Raw genomic sequence first — 21,878 nt, 5'->3', positions numbered from 1 at the left:
AGGATACTTCTGATTCAAGTCTATAAAAATTGATGTTTTCTTTGTATGCAATTGGTTTTGAATTATCACTACTGCATTATGAGTAGTTACTTTTGATAATGAGTTGAAAGGACAAGTGTATGAGGTCTAACATACATATTATTTTTCTTTTGTGAGCTTTGAGTCTACGAGCAATTATTATATCATTTTTTTTTCTTTGACTGTGTGTTGGTCATGAATTGTTGATTTTTCTAGAACTAGCATAGTTACACGTGTCTTTGTTAACACGTTGTAGTGGATTAGGTGCATAAACAAAATGATAAGGTAATTAGATTCAAACAATTTTCTTTCGCATCATCAGTTTCGTTCTTTTGAGCCTACCCTGATTCATAAACCTCTAGTGAGCCAAGTTCGATCCTAAGCTTTTTTTTTAGAATAACCACATTACAAGCCATGATAAATCCCTTTAATTGGTTATTCATCTTTTTGGACCTTAAATTGAAGAATCATATAAAATTTTCATTAATAACATCAATTTGATCCAATACTGCAAATTGCTTATATTTTTTTTATTCAAGCTCTAAGTTTTGTAATCGTCTTCTCTACCTTTAGTACAAAAATACAAGAAAAAAATGGTGAGAAACAAGAGAATTATGACAGAAATAGAAGAAATATATAAACCATCATTCTTTGATGTCATTATGAGATTAAAGTACACTTGTGATTTTGTTTAGATGTGTTTTTTGTGGAGAGTTTTATATGATTTTTTCAATTCCAAAAACCTGTTGTTACATTTCTTTTATCTTATTTTACTTTAAGCTACTCTACAACTAGGGATGGCAATTTTCCCCGCGGGTTTGGGGCCCCACGAGGAAAACCCGAAACGGGGATGGGGATCCCCGATTTTTTCGGGTTTGGGTTCGGGGATTTTTTTAAATCCCCGATGTAGTTCGGTGCGGGTATGGGATTACTATCCACATCCCCGAAATCCCCGAACCCGTCCCGAAAATATATTATCAATAATAAAATAATAGTATTATTAGTATTAATAATATAATTTTTAAAATATTAATAATATTATTATTATTATTAATATTGATATTGATATTAATATTAAATTTATATCTAATAATAATAGATAATAATAAGTTTTGGTTTGAGAAAATCTCCGAATCCGTCATCGTCTTGCCATATTAATGTTTTTGAAACGGGGATGGGGACGGGGATGGTAAGTTGATCCCCGAAGTTTCGGGTTTGGGGATTCCCCGAACCCGAAAAAGCGGGGATGGGGGCGAGGATGGGGGTGGGGATGGCATTCGGGGATGGGGATGGGAATGGCAAACCCGCCCCCGCCCCGGCCCATTGCCATCCCTATCTACAACCCTTGTGCATTCCTTTTGATTGTACATTTTAATCTATTCATTTGGTGGAAAGACTTATGGTAAAAATCTTTAGTGTTTGATATGAGAGTTTCTTTGATAAACATCACAAGCACTTGTGAGTGTAATGAGCAAATCACGTGAGGAGTTGTTAGACCTCATGCATTTTAATTTCAATACATTTTGATAGAAGTGATTGTTCATGTGAAAATTGCTCAACACTCAACTTGTTTTTCATGCCTGTTAAATCCGTACCCATGACCATCCCTTATCAGATGACATCCTTAGGTGGTTAGAGTTAGCACACCTACAAGAAATATGAGTTTCCTCGCATTAAATCAACTGCATGTATTAAAAGCAAGCCACATATTTTACTTTTTACGTCATACATCGTTGTTAATATTGTTGCACCTTACAGTAAAGACAACATGCATTAGAAGAACATTGCAAATATTATTTTTAACAACATGCGCTTACACGTATGCTATCAATGACCTTATGTAAACGACGACATGCATTAAAAACACGCTGCGAATATTGATTTTACAGTGTTCATTAATATGTGCGCTGTTATTTCTTTATCTCATATATATAACAATATATGTTGGTTTGACTTGCCAAATTTATATCATTTATTATTGCTATAAAACCTCAAAAAAGCTCTTTTTTTCTCAAATCCACTCTATTTCAATTCCCGCTTAAGACCTAAAATTAGGGGACCTGACTAGCGCGAATTCCCCTTCCTCCACGCACCATGTAAAAAAATAGGATTACGACATAAAGATTTAAAAATAAAGGAGTCTGACTTTTTTTTAAAAAAAGAGTTGAATCTTGATTAGTATATGAACCCTTAATTAAACTGTTAACTTCATAAATTAATTGTCATGTTCTCTTTTTTCTCTTTCTTCTCCATCTAAGCTCTTCTTCATCTTCTTCAATTGAAAAAGGGAAATTTGTGTTACAGCAGTAAAAACCTCATCTACCACATCTTCTGCTTCCGCATTACATTAAATGGAAGTTGACCTCATGTTGTTGCTCATTCCTCAGATCTAGATCTAAATCAACTCATATTACCTGATTTTCTGTATTTGAAGACCAATTCATCTGCATTTGATCGATTCTTTTGTATCTGAAAACCAATTCGTTTGTATTTTAAGGAAAAAAAACAGTAAGTTTCTTCCTTGAATCTCATTCATTGTTCATTGTTTTCTTCATGCAGGCATTGATCAAAATTAAGTCGTCGATGAAGAATAGTCCTCTGCCAAAATTAAGTCTGTCTATCGAGAAGAATTCTTTCTTATTCAACTTGGTCGACCAAGAAGACTTCTTGTTAGTGTACCAAGTTTGGTCGACCAAGAAGGAATCAGTTTGGTCGACCAACAGGGAATTCTTCTTTTTCGACCAAATTTTGTGGACAGAAGAATTTCTTGGTCGACCAAAATGAATTCCTTCTTAGTCGATCGAAATTAAGTCGGTCGACCATAAAAATACTTCTCGGTCGATCGACTTAATTTCGGTCGACCAACAACTTGGTTTGGCCACCCTTTTTTATAATTTAATAAATTTTGCACAATCTAATTATCATATGTTTTGGTTAATTTTGTAGATACACCAACAGTTATTGTTGTTCATTTCGATGAAAAATGAGAAAGTGAGGAGCTGGTATATAAATGGAATCCAGGGCAACATTTGTTGCTATTCCAGTGGACGATGATATTTGTTATTTTGAGAATTTAAAAGGTGAACTATATAGAGCGGGGAAAATAGAAGATACTGTCAACTTGAGGTTGAGTTATCTTTTAGATTTGCCGTGCAACATTCAACAATTTATATAGAGAATTACCATGATTTGAAAGGATATTTGTATCTTGGTTGTCCGAGAAGTAGGCCAGTACTTCAAGTTGAAATAGAATGTGTTGCTTCTTTTGATGTTTTTGATAATGTGCACGGATATGGTATTGATGAAAACAATTGCAATTATAACGAACAGAGACATTTTGATGATTATTTTCAGTTGAATATTGTTTCTGTGCATCGTAATAATAGCAATGATTTTTTTGACGAAGCACATAATGTGGATGCCATGCATGTTGATCGTAGTAACACAGACGAGTTACATAATGAAGCACGTAATGAAGCAAATGAGGTCGAGGCAAATGTGGTCGCAATTAATTACGCAAATTTGGTTGCGGATGTTGATATTGATAATGACACATTTTCATTCACGGATGGTTCAAACTTTTTTGTTGGTCAAGAGTTTCCAAACCGAGAAGCGGTGAAAAAAGAGCTAATTAGAATAAGTTTGGAAGCTTGATTTCAATTTGAGACGGTTAAAAGTTGCAAAAAAAGTGTACGCCGTGAAATGTGTAGTGTCTGATTGTAAGTGAAGAATCTGGACCTCAAAGATTAAGGATGATTCACATGCATTCTCTATTCAGACATATTGCAACACACGCACATGTGGTTTGACTGGGAGACAAAAGAGAATCCGTGGAGCGATTTCTGCTGTTGTTCGTGATATGTTGGTGGATAATTTCCAAGATCATCCAGTGTCAAGTGTACCAAAAACGGTGATGTCGATGATGCGCAATAGTATGAATGCTGATATATCATACTACAAGGCTTGGAAAGGGAAAGAACTAGGAGAAAATATGTTGAAAGGTGATACGACGAAGAGTTTTACTCTATTGAATTGTTATTTGCACATGGTTGAGCAGATGAATTGATGAGTATTTTACTGGTGGCATCGGCACAAGATGGAAATTAACACTAATATCCTTTTGCGTGGGGAATCGTAGATGTCGAGTGTACTTCTTCGTGGAGTTGGTTTTTAACGAAGTTGTTAGAAGTAGTACCAGACGAGGATGAATGGGTGATAATTTCGGACAGGCATCAAGGAATCAACAATGCGGTTTCTACTGTATATAGGAATGCACATCATGGTCATTGTACGTGGCATTTATCCCAAAACATGAAACTAGATGAAAAAAAGGGTGTAACTGAAATGTTTTTGCACATTGCAAAAATTTATAAGCGTATCGAGTTTGATATTGCATACAATGAATTTAGGAATAGATATACTGAGGCAGCGCAATATTTGGACGAGACAAACTCACTTGATAGATGGACTCGAGCATATTGTCCAAAGACCTGTTACAATATTATGACGACAAACGGAGTTGAGTTGATCAATGCTAGACTACTTGAAGAAAAGAGGCTGCCAATCATTGCACTCTTAGATTCTTTGCAGAAAATGGCCTCATCTTGGTTTGCCTTGATATCGCCACGCATCAATTGCAAGTAACACTAATGTGACCCTTACGATCGAGGGGATTCTTCGTAGCAGGTTCACAGAAGCCCAGGGAATGCAAGTTTTTGAATTAGGACGTTTGGAGTTTGATGTTAAGAGTCGTGGGCATTCGGCCATAGTGGACCTGGAATAAAAAAGATGCACATGTCGAGTCTTTGATATTGATAAAATCTCATGTGCTCATGCCATCGCAGCCAGTTGGTTAGCTAAGATTGATTTATATGTTCAGAGTACTATTCTACAATGTCATGGTGCGTGGCTTACTCAGAGACCGTGTATCCTGTTGCAGAATAAAATGAATGGCCACGCAACATTAATTTTCCATTGGTGTTGCCTCCCTTGTTAGAGAAGAGAGTTGGCAGAAGAAAACAAAACAAAATTCCTTCAATCGGTGACTTCAGCAAGAGATAGCTTGAGGGTATTTGGTCGACCATTAGCCTAATGGTCGACCATTAGCTTGATGGTCGACCATTAGTTTTTTTGGTCAACCATTAGCTTGATGGTCGACCATGAGCTTTTTGATCGACCATCAAGCTCATGGTCGACCATTAGCTTGATGGTCGACCATTAGTTTTGTAGTGACCCGTTCCAGAATCACCTACTAATCAAAAACTAAGCATGCAATTAACCTAATTAACAAAAATCAGAGATAACAGCGGAAAAAGTCAACAAAATAATGGTTATACAACCCAATCGAAGTCTAGAATAACTCAAAATAAAAATACCCAATACCACCATATCGAATCAAAACAATACCGATAAACTAACCAACCAGATACTCACGTCCTCCTCCTGCTCCTCCTGAGCTGTCCAACCTGAGGCCTGCCCCGTGGGAATGGGGTGTCCAAGAATAAACAAAACCGAGGACGTGAGCGATAAGAACGCCCAGTACAAAAGTATGAGTATACAGACCTATATGAAATGCACATGCTATGATCATGATACCGGGGTAGTCAAGAAACAGGAGTCACAAAAGGATCTCAACAATGCTCAGTCTAGAGGCGCCAAGTGGATAGTGCCGCGCGGTCCAACCTCTGGGTCACTGCATCCACTACAAGACAGACGTGGACCTAAAATGTCCCGGACCACCGAAGCCCTCCCGACCCGTCGGCCACTGTGTACTCTCGGTGTCCATGCGTCCACAAGACAGGGCTGAGCGGCCCCAAGATATAGCTTATCTCGAAAGAGATACAGCTCAACAGTAAAGGCTATCTCGAAGAAGATACGGCTCAACATGAAATGCAACGTGCAGTAATAAACGTGACATAATAGCATGCATCATATGACATATATCAATGCACCACATAATCATGCAACACATATAAGAATGTATACTCAACCAGGATATCTCGGATAGTACTTTCGTACCTCTATCACAGCAAGCCTAGCCTTACGCAACACCGCTAATCAAGTCTAGAACAAGCCTACGCATCAAAAGCATACTCAATCAATACTACCATGCTCGACTAGCAAAACCAGTACTCCCTAGTACTACCAAAGGTTTAGGGTTTACCTTCGTCCGTCGACAGCCCTTTGATGTCGATTGCCTTGAAACTCAGGCGCCGCTACGCTACTACTCCTGGCAGCTCTTGGCTATCGCTCGACCAACAACTAACCCTAGAAACCTTCCAAACTTCTCACTAAAGATTCAATCTCAAGAAATGGCAAGTCAAAAATGAGAAATCCGAGCACTATTTATAGGCCATGTTCGGATCCTCCGAACACCACTTCGGAACGTCCGAACGCTACGTGTCCATTGGCTCTTGACAGCTCATGATCGGATCCTCCGATCATACACTTCGGAACGTCCGAACTCCCACGTGTCCAGCTGCTCTTGACACCTCATGATCGGATCCACCGAACCTACACTTCGGAACGTCCGAACTCCCACGTGTCGATCAACTCTTGACACCTAATGATCGGATCCACCGAATCCACTTCGGACCTTACGAACTCTTCGGTGCTTCCGAACCATCTTCGGTCCGTCCGATCATGACTCGGTCAAAATTACACATTAAACCTTCTTAATCACCACTACTCCGTTAATTACCCAATTTGGAATTCGGGCTACTACAAGTTTTTTTTTGGTCGACCAATAGCCTGATGGTCGACCATTTTTTTTAATTGATATTACTAATTGTCGAAATTAGGATAGTTGTGAGAGTATGATTCCGTGATTCATATGTAAATTAAAACATATAACATAATTTACGATTCATATTTTTTGTTGTGAGATAGTGACATATTTTTTTTTAATGTAAACTTTTTGTGAGATCGTGACACTTGTAAGTTATTACATATAACATAATCCTGAAATTGCGATTCATATTTTTTAAAATATAACAAAATATTTGATTGTGATTCCACGATTCATATGTAATTTAAAACATATAACATAATACTTGAAACTGCGGTTCATATTTTTAAAATATAAAAAAATAGTTCGATTGTGATTTCACGATTCATATGTAATTTAAAACATATAACATAATCATATTTTTAAAATTGTAACAAAATACTGATATTTTGATTTTGTGATTGATATGTAATTTAAAACATATAGCATAATTCTGAAATTACGATTCATTTTTTTAAAAATGTAACATAGTTGTGAGATCGTGACACATATCAATTATTACATATAACATAATCGTGAAATTGCGATTCATATTTTTTAAAATATAAAAAAATAGTTCGATTGTGATTCCACGATTCATATGTAACTTAAAACATATAACATAATCATATTTTTTAAAATGTAACAAAATACTGATATTGTGATTATGTTATTCATATTTAATTTTAAAACATATAACATAATCATATTTTTAAAATTGTAACAAAATAAAGAGATTGTGATTTTGTGATTGATATGAAATTTAAAACATATAACATAATCCTGAAATTACGATTCATATTTTTTTTAAAATGTAACATAGTTGCGAGATCGTGACGCATGTCAATTATTACATATAACATAATCGTGAAATTGCTATTCATATTTTTTAAAATATAACAAAAATAGTTCGATTGTGATTCCACGATTCATAGGTAACTTAAAACATATAACATAATCATATTTTTTAAAATATAAAAAAATAGTTCGATTATGATTCCACGATTCATAGGTAACTTAAAACATATAACATAATCATATTTTTTAAAATGTAACAAAATACTGATATTATGATTCTATGATTCATATTTAATTTTAAAACATATAACATAATCATATTTTTAAAATTGTAACAAAATACTGATATTGTGATTGTGTGATTGATATGTAATTTAAAATATATAATAACATAATCCTAAAATTACGATTCATATTACATATAACATGATGTCGTGACACATGTAAATTATTATGTATAAAATGAATCGTGAATTTACGGGTCTAAACCCTAAACCCTTGAAACCCTAAACCCTAAACCCTAAAACCAAAAGACATTGGTCGACCAAAAGGACAGAGGTGATCGACCAAAAAAAACTAAGATGGTCGACCAACAAAGCTAAGGTGATCGACCAAAAAAGGCTAAGGTGATCGACCAAAAAACTAGTGGTCGACCAACAAAGCTAATGGTCGACCAAAAAGCTAAAATGGTCGACTAAAAAGCTATTGCTCGACCAAAAAGGAGAGTGGTCGACTAAAAAAATACCAGTGAATTACATAAGAGACAATGTTCCAATAATTACATAAAATTGTCCGATACATCACAACAATGACCAATCATTAAGGAACATATTACAAGCTAAAAATGTCTAAACTCAGATACTAATCTAAAATGAGATCGCAGTGTAGAAATGTATGTCCATGAACGACACCTCTGGCGATTCAGGATGTCGGATCTGCATCTCAAGCAATCCATGGAGAGCTTCGCCGATGTGCTGATTTCAACATAAAAAAAGGTTTTCAATGTTTTAAAATAAGTTCTCTAAAAATTTAAACGCTTTGTAAATGCTTACAGAGACAGTGACACGTGAGTTTGCGATCGCCATGGGCCCATAGAACGACTTCTCATATTCGGCATAAAAACCTCGAATACTACTTGGCGAACTTTCGAGCATCGATGCCCTAACTCGCGCCAGCGAGTTGTTTACCTTCAGTGTCACGGTCTCCGCAAGTGGCCTCACACCGTCATCTATAATTGCCCCAAACTGACGGTGCGCTACGTAAAATGATCAATTGTAACAACTTTCATGCAAATTTGAACAATAAACAAGGTATAGTGTAATAACCTCTCGACGTAGTCACCTCACCTCCTGACATACGCGCATCTGGAGTCACTTGAATATCTAAAACAAAAAATATATTGTTTAATATACTATTCATAAATATAAATATAAAAAAGTGCATTACGTAACGTTCTGCGGACTCCTCTGTAATGACTGGAAGGTTAGGCTCAAATATCTGTTGGGATTGGCTACTACTGCCAATTTCTCTACCCAGATTATCATCCACACCTAATAGCGTACATTTAAAAATTAAAATAATAACAACTAAAATGCAAATAAGAATAGACAAGGTGTAGTGTAATAACCTCTAGACGTGGTCGCCTCGCCACCTGACTTACGCGCATCCGGAGTTGCTTGAATATCTAAAAACAAAAAGTTTATTGTTTAATATACTATACATAAATATCAAATCAAAAAAGTGCATTAACTCACCTTCTGAGGATTCCTCTGTAATGACTGGAAGGTCAGGCTCAAATATCTGTTGGGATTGGCTACTACTGCCAATTCCCTAGACAGATTATCATCCACACCTAACAGTGTACATTAAAAAAATTAAAATAATAACTAGAATTCTACTAAATCATTCTATTACATAAACACAAATATAATTAATAAAATTAACTCACCAAAATCTGCCTCGGATGATTTCATCTTCTGCCCTCTGCTATAGGCTATGCTATAATCTCTGTCCTGATGCACTGGCATGTTAGACCTCATCTCAGCAAAACCAGCTCTAATCTATTCAGTCAAACTCAATCTCAATTCATCGAGACCAAGATTATAACTCGATTTCAAGTCATCTAAAGCTTGATTTATACTCCTGATACACGCCCTGGTCTCAATAAATTATGTTGACATCTTAACATGCATAGACATAACAGAATCCTCCAACGCATTCCATCGTCTCTCGAAACGATGCTCCAAGGGTGATGGGCGGCGGGAAGGATTGAGTCCAAAGTGAACTCTAAGACCTATACGCATAGGAGAACTGGTGCTAGAGCTGGATCTATTGAGATCACCAGAACGGGTGCCGGAAACTTCCGGAGATGCATGTGCAAAAGGCGTGTGCTGGACAGAGGGAGTTGAATGTGTAGAATGCATGTGCTGGATTGAGGGAGACTCCAGAGGGTGCTCGCTACATATGACTGTCTGACCCTGCCTCCAGAGCTCGAGTACCCGTGTGGTGACCGCATCGGGTGCAGAATCAACAAAAACCCCGGTCATATAATACGTTGAAACGAGCTCCTCGGGAGTAGGAGTCAAACATCCAAGACAGTCCTACATTTAATTAATAACGTATCATATTAATTAAAAATTAAGTCCACAGTTATTATATCAAATCAATTCATATTACTTACATCTATAACACAATCACCAAAGGCTCCAGTGACATCAACAACAGTTGGGGCACAGTTTGACGGCCACGTGTTAGTCACCCACTGAAACATCCTGGGCTACATCAAACCGTCCACATCTCTTCTCCTTGAAAACTTTTGTGCCACGCTCGGATAATATTCATAAGCGAGGATCTGTAACATAAATTTAGAACAATGTTATTAGTAGAAATAAAGATAACAAATCCAGTTTTAACATTCAAAAAATAATATACCTGCAGAGGCAGCACAAAACCACCGACAAGGAAACTGCCATGAATTTCTTTCCGACTCTGTGCCTCGGTCAGGTAATTATATCGCCCTAAAATGTCCTTCAAACATCGGACCGCATCACAAAAGGCTACTCTACCCCACGGATAGCTGTTAAACCTATCCAAATCATCTATAAGCCTCAGGTATTTAGGGTCGACCTTATTCGTTTTTTTCGTAGTCCCCTCACCGAACACAAAACAACAGAAGTAAAGACTAGACATCTTTAACTTCTCCACATCTACACCAGTCTCATTCTGCACTTAGAACACTCATCTTTGCCTCCAAATCACTCAAAACAATCTCAGAATTACCGTCAAAATGTTTGGAGCCAAAGACACCTCCCTCTGGTACATCTACAGGCTCTGTAGCACATTCGAGGCCGGTTATTAAACAATACTCTAACAAATAAAATCTAACCGGCCTCTTACGCACCACCATCCAAAACTCATCACTACCCGTGTCAACGATCTGATTACTCATCAAATACCACATAATTTGACTATAAATATTAAAATCTCTATGATACCTAACCAAATTACCAAAAGGAGACAGCTCCAAAAAAAAGGGCTCTCTCGTCGTTGTTGAGGTAGTGAAGAATCTTCTCCGCAACCTCTTTATATCTTGATTCTAGTGTCAACTTGCAGCGAAAAATTGCATCTATGTCTAGTTTTCTCGGCAAATATACATTTCACAAATACAAATATATAAGGATGTAAATGAACCAAATGGTTTGCGAGCTATTCGAAGCTCGGCTCGATAAAAAGCTTGTTTGAGTTTTTTTTGTTAATCATATCAAACCAATCCCAAGCTAGATTTTGAGCTCGAAAATTTAATCACACCAAGATCAAGCCTAAGGATATTCGGCTCGTGAGCTCGCAAACATGTTTGATAATAGGCTCGCGAACTCGAGCTCGGCTCGTTTAGGTGGCTCGTACTTGAGCTCGAGCTCGAGCTCGGCTCATTTAGGTGGCTCGCAAACAAGATTTTAATGTTCAATAATATACTTCTTTATGTTTTTTTTTTGCTCTTATTTGTGTCGTTTTGGTTATTTATGAATGAATTTACATTTCTATGTATGATTTAAAATTAGTTTATAAATATATTTAATTTTTAACAAGCTTGATTCAAACTCAAACTCAAGCTCAATTCTATGCTTATCGAGCTCGAAAACGAGACGAGCTCAAGCCAGGCTTATTAAACATGTTAAACGAGCTATTAAGGAATCAAGCTCGAGCCTGGCTTGATTAACATGCTAAACGAGATTTTAACGAGCCGAGCTCGAGCTTTTAACGAGCTCAACAATTTCAATACAAATCAAGCTCGAGCCTGATAATAGAAGCTCGAATCGAGCTCGAGCTCAAGCTCGAGCCTCAAACAATTTCAAACAAACCAAGCTCAAGCCTGACACTTTTTGTTTTGGTTTTGATCGTTTACATTCCTACAAATATATTAGAATAACAAACTGATGTTAAACTGAAGCGTTGGTCGACCAACCCACGCTTGGTCGACCAAGGCTTCTTGGTCGACCAAGATGCGTTGGCCGACCACCGCTTGGTCGACCAAGCGTGACCAAGCGTGGGTTGGTCGACCAACCCACGCTTGGACCACCGCTTGGTGGACCAAGCATACCTTTCTTCTTCATCAACTCGACCAACCCACGCTTGGACCACCGCTTGGTGGACCACCGCTTGGTGGACCAAGCATACCTTTCTTCTTCATCAACTCAACATACGCACCCTTTCTTCCTCAACACGACGATTCCACACTTTCTTCCTCAACACACGCACGAAGAATCAAATAACAGAATAAAAGTGAACATACCATATTATCGTCGGCCATTTCTCGGATGTGTTGCAAAGAAAATTATTGAAGAAGGGTTTCGTCGATTCAGTTGCGCGGATTAAGTCGACGGGAAAACGAGGGCAAGAGAGTCGGGTGCATAGGGTTTACATTGAAGTGAAGAAGTTTAGAAGAGTGAAAAGGGTTAATCAATTTTAAACTTAAAATATAGGGACATTTACGTAAATTGACATTTGAATCCTTTTTTTTAAAAATAAGTCACAAAGGACTCCCTTTTCCCTAAATTTCCCCCCTCCACGCACCATGCTTCACTCCGTCGGACCTTCTCCCTGAGCTCGTTAGCCATCGTTCGCTCTCCATAGGTTTTCCTTCTTGTCATCAATCTCCTTGTTTACCTATGCGGTAAGCTTTTCAAAGAATACTTAATCTCAAAATCTTGGGAAAATTTGTGGGTTAATTTTGGTGAAAAACGATGGATTTAGTTCAGGTCGAGAATGAAAGATGTAATGCGTTAAATTTCATCTTGATTATTTCTTATGTGCAAACATATCGTGTAAATTGAGTTTCCAAGAAAAAAGATTTTTATGTTTCACATTTCCTCTTCAATTGAGTCGTTGACATTGACCTTTTTATTTTCTGTTTTATTTTTTAATTTCAAGTTTAGTTTATTTTCTTTTTTTTGGATTAAGTATTTTTGTCTTTTATAAAAATTATTTGGAATTTACTATAGCCAATTCATTTGATTTCAAATAATTTGCTTCTTTGGGTTTTTAGGAAATGATTCCTTGTCACCGCTGTCATTACAGGTGCAGCTGGTTTTGTAAGTGCATTTTTCCCAAATCTTACTTTTCTGGTCATTCTCTGAGATTTAGTCGGCACTGGCTTAGGAGGTGATCCAGTTCTTTCATCTTGGTTTTTAGAATTTATTCCTCCTCCAAAGAGAGGTACTTGGATGATAGTGTTCTCAGCTTTTTGGACCATTGGAACAATTCTTGAAGCTTCTATTTAATAGCTAATTTATGTTTCTTCAAATATTTGGTTCAATCACCACAGGTAACTGAACTTTTATTGGTTATAATTTATGAATATTCTTGTACTATGATAAGTTTCAGCAATCAAGTGCTTTGAAAAAAATAGTTTATAATTGCTGAGTGGTTGATGCGAACACGGGTGGTCAAGCTCCAAGGAAGACATGGGATCCTTTGCAGTTGCCCGAGGGACCAGTCACGAGGGGACGCCTGAAGAAGTTCAATGAGGTACTACAAGGAGTCATGAGCAAGCATGAAGGGATCGTGATGCATGGGAGTACGTCGGGAGGCCAAAGGAACATCATTCAAGCATTGTTGGAGACGGCCGAGACTCCAAGGACGTGTACACGGACCTGCACACGGGGTCCGTGTCTTTTACAGCCGAGGATGAAGAATTCTAGTGTCTACACGGACCCGAGCACGGACCAGTACACGGGGTCCGTGTCCTGTCACATTTGCGAAGACCGAGTGTACACGGACCCGTACACGGAGGTGGATACGGGGTCCGTGCCCCTTGTTTCCAGCTGAAGATGATTTCTCGAGAGTACACGGACCCATACACGGATGTCTACACGGGGTCCGTGTCTGAGACGGCTGAGCGAGAATATTTTCCTTTCTAGAGTTTTAATTATTTTGGAGATTAGATTTTTTATATCTTTTGTTTTATTAAAACATGTTGGAAGAAATTTTAAACACAATTCAGATTATTATTGATATTTTTATCAAAGTTTAGAGTTTTTCTCTCAAACATTCAAAGCTTCGCTTTGTTATTCAAAAATCAAACTTATCAAGATTCGTCTTGTGGCGTTTGTCGATCGTGCTTGTGCGGATTGTCTTATACTTGTTCTTTGAAGGTTCGTTGAGTTTTTCGATTGTTTATTCTGTGATTATTTGTTGCTAGACTTTTCATAGTTTAGAGGTGAAAATCACAACCCACACACTTGATTCAAAAGATCGGGACAACAACGATTCTTTGTTCGTTATTGAATTGAGGGCGCGATTTGATTTTAATCGTGTTTGCTTTTCGTTTCGTACAAAGATTCACATCATTTGGTATCAGAGCTTAGGTTCATTGAATTCAAGTAAGTTTCTTGTTATTCAATTTTCAGATCTGTTTATTTCTTCGTTTGTTTCCAGATCTGTTTTCGTTTATCGTTCTTCGTCTCTTCGTGAATCTGTGATTCTCGAAGAAAAGTTGATTTTTATTTTTTTGGTGATTTTCGAGCAAGTACTCAGCCAAAAAAAAAAAGAGTACAAAAATTCCGAAAATTCACCATTATTTCTTTTTGATATCTTGTTTTATTTTCTTTAGAGAGTCATATTCAATTGTCTCTCACAGTCAAAAGAAAATAAAAAGAAAATAATATTTATCTTCAAATTGCTTGTCTACGCAGTCCAAGTGAGTCTATCACATTTGTTCACAAGTTGAACTTGGTTGTTTGATACTTAAATACAAAGCTTGAGCACACTTTAGAGAGAAACATTAAATTCGAGTGGAAACATTTGAGTGTGAGTGTTATTTCTTTGGAGTGACTAGTGAGTATTTGTCGGGAGCAAAAAAAAAATTGAGAGAAAAGACGAGTGAATTTCCTTTGAAGTGACCATGAGAATTTGGGTGAGGACTATTTGTTTTCTACTAACGTTTCCTTGCAGGTACAATTCTAAAAATTAAATGGAGAGGGAGGTAGGTAGGAGATGATTCCAACCAAGGGGTGTCTAAGTTCCAAATGGAGGCCTTATTTGGGCATTTTAGTAGGATGATGAGGAATGAATTAGAGCCCTTGCATGAGAGGTTAGATAAGCTTGAGGTTAGTGCTAGTGGGAGTAAATCTAAGCCTAAGGATTTGGGTAGAGATGATGAGGAGTATGATTTGGGTAGAGACGAGGAGAGTCAAAATGAGAATTGGGGTAGGAATGGAAGATGTAGAGGATTTGGGAGAGGAAAAAGAGAAGCCATACGGGGTAGATATGATGAGAATAGGGAAGATGGTAACATGGATAGTATTAAGATGAAAATTCCTTCATTCCATGGGAAATCTGATCCGGAGGCGTACTTAGAATGGGAAAGGAGGGTAGAGTTTGTGTTTGAATGTCACCACTACTCCAAACAAAAGAAAGTTAGGTTGGCGGTGGTGGAGTTTCTAGACTATGCTCTCATTTGGTGGGATCAATTAGTGACCACTAGAAGGAGGTATAATGAGAGACCTATTGAATCTTGGGATGAGATGAAAAGAATGATGAGAAAAAGGTTTGTACCCAATCACTATTATAGGGAGATGTTTAAGAGGCTACAAACTTTGAGACAAGGAGTAAAGAGTGCGGAAGACTACTATAAGGAGATGGAAGTGGTCATGATTAGGGCAAACATTGAGGATGATAGTGACGCGACCATGGCACGTTTTCTTTGTGGTTTGAACAGGGAAATTCAAGATCAAGTGGAGCTTAGGCACTACTTGGATCTAGACGAGATGATGCAAATAGCCATAAAAGTGGAGCAACAACTCAAAAGGCGTGGAGTTGGCCGCACCAATCAAACAGGGGGTTCATCATCTTCTTGGCGACCAAATGTGGCAAAACGTGATGAAAATAAAGTGGTGACCAAGCCCAAGATTGAGACCAAGCAAGAGGCGCCTAAACAAGGAGTGCAAGGTAAATCTGAAACTCCTCTTACTTGGTCTAGAGATGTTAAATGTTTTAGGTGTCAAGGGTTGGGTCATATTTCTAGTGAATGTCCTAATAAGAGGGTGATGATCTTGAATGACTATGGTGAGTATGAATCTCATAGTGAGGATGATGATGATGATGATGAGATGCCTAAATTAGAGGATCCTGATGAGGGCTATGGGGCGGTTATAGGTGAGGCACTAGTGACTAGGCGTATCATGAGTGCCCAAGTCAAGAAGGAGGAGACTAAACAAAGAGAGAACTTGTTCCACACTAGGTGTTTTGTGAATCAAAAGGTTTGCAATTTAATCATAGATGGGAGGGAGTTGTACTAATGTGGCTAGTGTTGAGATGGTGGAGAAATTGGGCTTGCCTACACTAAAGCTTCTCAACCATATAGGCTTCAATGGTTGAATGATTGTGCGGAGGTGAAGGTGACAAAACAGGTGTTGGTTTCTTTTTCGATTGGGAAATACATTGATGAGGTTTTATGTGATGTAGTGCCAATGCATGCTTGTCATATCTTGTTGGGTAGGCCTTGGCAATATGATAGAAGGGTGACTCATGATGGTTTCAAGAATAAGTATTCATTTATGTTAAAAAAGGATTCCATTGTATTACTTCATTTGTCCCCAAAGCAAGTGTTGGATGACCATTTGAAAAAAAAAAAAGGGAGAGATGGGGCCGAAAGAAAGAGTGAACTAAAAGGTGAGGTGGACTTGGAAAATAAAAAAGAAATGGATGAAAAAAAGAGTGATAAAAAGAGTGAGATAGTCATACAAAAGAAAAATGAGAGGAAAGAAAATGAGAGGAAAGAGACCAAAAAGAAATCATATATGGCTCAAAAAGGTGAGTTGAAGCAATTGATGCACACACATGAACCACTTGTGTTGATTCTTTACAAGGAGATTCTCCTTAACACAAGTGATATAGCCGGGTCCCTTCCGAGCATTGTTGTTTCACTTTTGCAGGAATTTGAAGACGTATTTCTAGAGGAGCTACCTCAAGGACTACCACCATTGAGGGAGATTAAACACCAAATTGATTTGGTACCCGGGAGTGCCTTACCAAATCGTCCAGCTTATAGGAGTAATCCGGAGGAGACCAAGGAGCTTCAACGACAGGTAAGTGAGTTGTTAGATAGGGGTTTTGTGCGTGAGTCCATGTCTCCTTGTGTTGTACCTGTTTTATTAGTTCCTAAGAAAGATGGCTCATGGCGTATTTGTGTAGATTGTAGGGCAATAAATAACATAACCATTAAGTATAGGCATCTCATACCTAGACTAAATGATATGTTAGATGAATTGCATGGTGCTTGTATTTTTAGCAAGATTGATTTAAAGAGTGGGTATCACCAAATTAGGATGAGGGAAGGTGATGAGGAAAACGACTTTTAAAACCAAGTACGGGTTGTATGAGTGGATGATCATGCCATTCGGTTTAACTAACGCTCCTAGCACCTTTATGAGGTTAATGAATCATGTTTTGCGTGCACACATAGGAAAGTTTGTTGTGGTTTATTTTGATGATATCCTAGTGTATAGCAAAAATTTGGATGAGCATGTTAATCACTTGAGACTTGTGCTAATCACACTAAGGGCTGAAAACTTATATGCTAACTTAAAGAAATGTGATTTTTGTACAAGCAAACTTGTCTTTCTTGGTTTTGTGGTAAGTTCGTAGGGAATACATGTGGATGAAGACAAGGTAAGTGCTATTCGAGATTGGCCAACGCCTACTACTGTTGGTCAAGTTCGGAGTTTTCATGGTCTTGCAAGCTTCTATAGGAGGTTTGTAAAGGATTTTAGCACATTGGCATCACCAATGACTGCGGTGATTAAGAAGAACGTTCCATTCCATTGGGGCGAGGAGCAAGAGAAGTCCTTAATATTATCAAGAAAAAATTAATTAATGCTCCTCTACTTGTGTTACTTGACTTTACTAATACGTTTGAAATTGAATGTGATGCTTCCGGTGTAGGTATTGGTGGAGTGTTGATGCAAGGAGGGCGGCCGGTGGCATACTTTAGTGAGAAGCTCAATGGAGCAGCGCTGAACTATCCCACGTATGATAAGGAGTTCTACGCACTTGTAAGGACCCTAGAGACGTGGAAGCACTACTTGAGGCCTAAGGAGTTTGTGATTCATACGGATCACGAGTCTCTAAAGCACCTTAAGGGGCAACAGAAGATGAACAAGCGGCATGCCAAGTGGGTGGCATTCATTGAAACATTCCTTTACGTCATCAAGTACAAACAAGGTAAGGAAAATGTAGTGGCCGACGCACTATCACGGAGGTACGTACTAGTCTCTACCTTGGACTCAAAAATTTTGGGGTTTGAGCATGTCAAGGAGTTGTACGTGCTAGATGATGATTTTAAGAGTGAGTTTGAAACTTGTATGCATGGTCCACATGACAAATTTTATTTGCATCATGGTTTCTTATTTAAAGAAGATAAATTGTGCATTCCCAAGTCATCAATTCGTGAATTACTTGTTAGGGAGGCACATGGGGGTGGTTTAATGGGGCACGGGGCACTTTGGGGTGACTAAAACTTTAGGCGCATTGCATGAGCATTTTTATTGGCCACATATGAAACGTGATGTTGAGCTTGTGTGTGATAAGTGCATAACTTGTAGGCAAGCTAAGTCTAGTACACAACCGCATGGATTGTATACACAACTTCCTGTTCCTAGTGAGCCTTGGATTGACATTTCTATGGACTTTATTTTGGGGGTTGCCTAGGACTAAGAAGGGGAGGGATTCTATTTTTTTTGTTGTGGATAGATTCTCTAAGATGACACGTTTTATAGCTTGTCATAAAACCGATGATGCTTCAAACATTGCGGATTTGTTCTTTAGAGAAGTTATTAGGTTGCATGGCATGCCTAGGGCTATTATTTCGGATCGCGATGTTAAATTCTTGAGTTATTTTTGGAAGACTTTATGGGCTAAACTTGACACAAAATTGTTGTTTTCTACTACTTGTCATCATCAAACGAATGGACAAATTGAAGTTGTCAATAGAACTTTAGGAACACTTTTGCGTGCTATTCTTAAAAAGAAATTAAATAATTGGGAGAATTTTTTATCATTTGTTGAGTTTGCTTATAATCGCAGTGTGCATTCTACTAGAAATTTTTCGCCATTTGAGATTGTTTATGGTTTTAATCCTTTGACTCCATTGGATTTGATGTCTTTACCTGTGAGTGAAAGGTTAAACATGGATGGGAAAAAGAAGGCTGAATTTGTTAGGAACTTGCATGAAAAGGTCAAGGCCAACATTGAGAAGAGAAATGAGCAATATGCCAAGCAAGCCAACAAAGGGAAGAAGAAGGTGATATTTGAGAAGGGAGATTGGGTGTGGCTACATTTGAGGAAGGAGAGGTTCCCCGAGAAGAGACGTTCAAAGCTATTACCTAGGGGTGATGGACCATTTCAAGTCCTTGAAAGGGTTAATGACAACGCCTACAGACTCGATCTACCAGGTGAGTATAACGTGAGTTCTACTTTTAATGTTAGTGACTTGTCGTTGTTTGATGTAGGTGATGAGCAAGATTTGAGGACAAATCCTTTTCAAGAAGGGGAGGATGATGCGAACACGGGTGGTCAAGCTCCAAGGAAGGCATAGGATCCTTTGCAGTTGCCGGAGGGACCAGTCACGAGGGGACGCCTGAAGAAGTTCAAGGAGGCACTACAGCGAGTCATGAGCAAGCATGAAGGGGTCGTGATGCATGGGAGTACGTCGGGAGGCCAAAGAAACATCATTCAAGCATTGTTGGAGACGGCCGAGACTCCACGGACGTGTACACAGGCCTGCACACGGGGTCCGTGTCCTTTACAGCCGAGGATGAAAAATTCCAGTGTCTATACGGACCCGAGCACGGACCAGTACACGGAGTCCGTGTCCTATGACATTTGCGAAGACCGAGTGTACACGGACCCGTACACGGAGTACACGGACCCGTACATGTCTACACGGGGTCCATGTCTGAGACGGCTGAGCGAGAATATTTTCCTTTCTAGAGTTTTAATTATTTTGGCGACTAGATTTTTGATATCTTTTGTATTATTAAAACATGTTGGACGAAATTTTAAACACAATTCAGATTATTATTGATATTTTTATCAAAGTTTAGAGTTTTTCTCTCAAACATTCAAAGCTTCGCTTTGTTATTCAAAAATCAAACTTATCAAGATTCGTCTTGTGGCGTTTGTCGATCGCGCTTGTGCGGATTGTCTTAGACTTGTTCTTTGAAGGTTCGTTGAGTTTTTCGATTGTTTATTCCGTGATTATTTGTTGCTAGACTTTTCATATTTTAGAGGTGAAAATCACAACCCACACACTTGATTCAAAAGATCGGAACAACAACGATTCTTTGTTCGTTATTGAATTGAGGGCGCGATTTGATTTTAATCGTGTTTGCTATTCGTTTCGTACGAAGATTCACATCAGGTTTAAAATTTAATATCTTTAGTGCTTTGAACAGTTTGTAGAAACAAGAGATGTCTAAGTAAGTTATGTACACGGACTGCATTTGATTACTCTAGTAAATCTCAGACGCATACAAGTACCTTAAACACAATGACAATAAGAAAAGTATAGTTTTATAATCTAAATGTAACATGGCTTCACATCATGTGTATTGAAAAATAAATAAGTCATGACTGCACTATGATATCTTGGTACTAAAACTGAAAATGATGTTAACGCGGATCCTTTCTTTTCTCTGCGGCGAAGCAATCCTGAGATTTCAAAGAAGAAACTCTGAAACTATTTCAAGATTCAGAATTTTACATTTTAATCACAAAAATCTGTGGCTGGTTTTCGTTACTTTGGTCACTTCTTCATGTTTAGTAGTTACTGCAATTTCTTTACTTTGATTGTGCAATTTTTTCAGCTTTGTTGGTGCCTTTTTCTCAGGTTCCCAATTTATTGTCAAGGATTCAGCTATCTTTTTCTTCATTTAGACTTTGGTATAGAATTATTTGTTCCAGACCACATGCATTTTCTTGCGTTCCTCTGATCTAGGATTGGATCACGAAGATCCCTATCTTCGTTTTGAATTTTAAGGTTTTTTACTTGATGAGATTATTTAATTTTGTGTTGATGTTGATGTTGATGTATCCAAGCATGCTTGGTGTTGATGTATCCCTATCTAGTTTGGGCTTGAAACATGGTTGGTTTTGATGTATCCAAGCGTGCTCATAGCCCTCTTCGTAAGAGTGTAGTTTTGAAGGATTATGATGGTCTTTAGGAAAATTATAGATTAATGTCTGATATTTAATTCTCGTTCAAATTATTTTTGTCACAATAATGTGATTTTTTACGTTGTTTCTTAATTTATGTTATGTTATACTATTGCGCTATACAGATCAGCATTCCGCGGCGCTCATTGCACGCTGCGAAAAATAATATTTCTTTAGGTGCCGTTGGCTCGTTTTCTTTTTAATTATGTTGAAATAATTCAAATAATTAATTTAATTATTTGATAAGTATATAAGTAATTATAATTAGTTTGATTATATAATAGATAATTTATTTTTATAAATTTATTGTTTAAAATGAATATTTATAAAAATCCGATTTATATGTTACTTCATGATATATAAGTAAGTATAAGAACACGACATGAGGTTCATGTGAAAACCCTAATTTGAGCAAGGTTAAAGGATCCTCGTTTAAAGCAGACTACTCAATTACAACGGACTATTTCAGTATGACAATTTTCAATGGACCATTTTAGCAGCCAAGTTTCAGCAAACCATCCCGACAGTCGTCGGTCATTTTAAATATTATAAACGAGGTATTAATCGAAGTTATAACAGTAAATGA

At 37.7% G+C, this 21,878-nt stretch overlaps 1 protein-coding gene and 1 long non-coding RNA gene across 3 annotated transcripts; one reads left to right on the top strand and one right to left on the bottom strand.

Moving 5' to 3' along the window:
• Window positions 1-8,448: 8,448 nt before the first annotated feature.
• LOC140831350 (uncharacterized) lies at window positions 8,449-11,137 on the bottom strand. The gene is made up of 4 exons (XM_073195102.1): window positions 9,531-11,137; window positions 9,034-9,132; window positions 8,635-8,810; window positions 8,449-8,556 (listed from the first exon to the last, which is right to left on the bottom strand). Exons 1-4 carry the CDS (start codon window positions 9,619-9,621, stop codon window positions 8,449-8,451), a joined length of 474 nt encoding a protein of 157 aa, XP_073051203.1. The 5' UTR covers window positions 9,622-11,137.
• Window positions 11,138-12,633: 1,496 nt separating this feature from the next.
• LOC140831738 (uncharacterized) lies at window positions 12,634-21,229 on the top strand. Of its 2 annotated transcripts, XR_012117919.1 has the most exons (3): window positions 12,634-12,752; window positions 13,157-13,504; window positions 20,499-21,229. It is a non-coding gene; the product is annotated as an uncharacterized lncRNA (long non-coding RNA). The 2 variants fall into 2 exon arrangements; XR_012117920.1 differs by lacking the exon at window positions 20,499-21,229 and having other exon boundaries at window positions 13,157-13,509.
• The last annotated feature ends 649 nt before the right edge of the window (window positions 21,230-21,878 follow it).

This window comes from Primulina eburnea, chromosome 5 (assembly GCF_022965805.1).
Source record: "Primulina eburnea isolate SZY01 chromosome 5, ASM2296580v1, whole genome shotgun sequence".
Classification (NCBI taxonomy): domain Eukaryota; kingdom Viridiplantae; phylum Streptophyta; class Magnoliopsida; order Lamiales; family Gesneriaceae; genus Primulina; species Primulina eburnea.
Note: the sequence above shows the minus strand (reverse complement) of the source record. Positions and strands in the feature narration are given on the sequence as shown.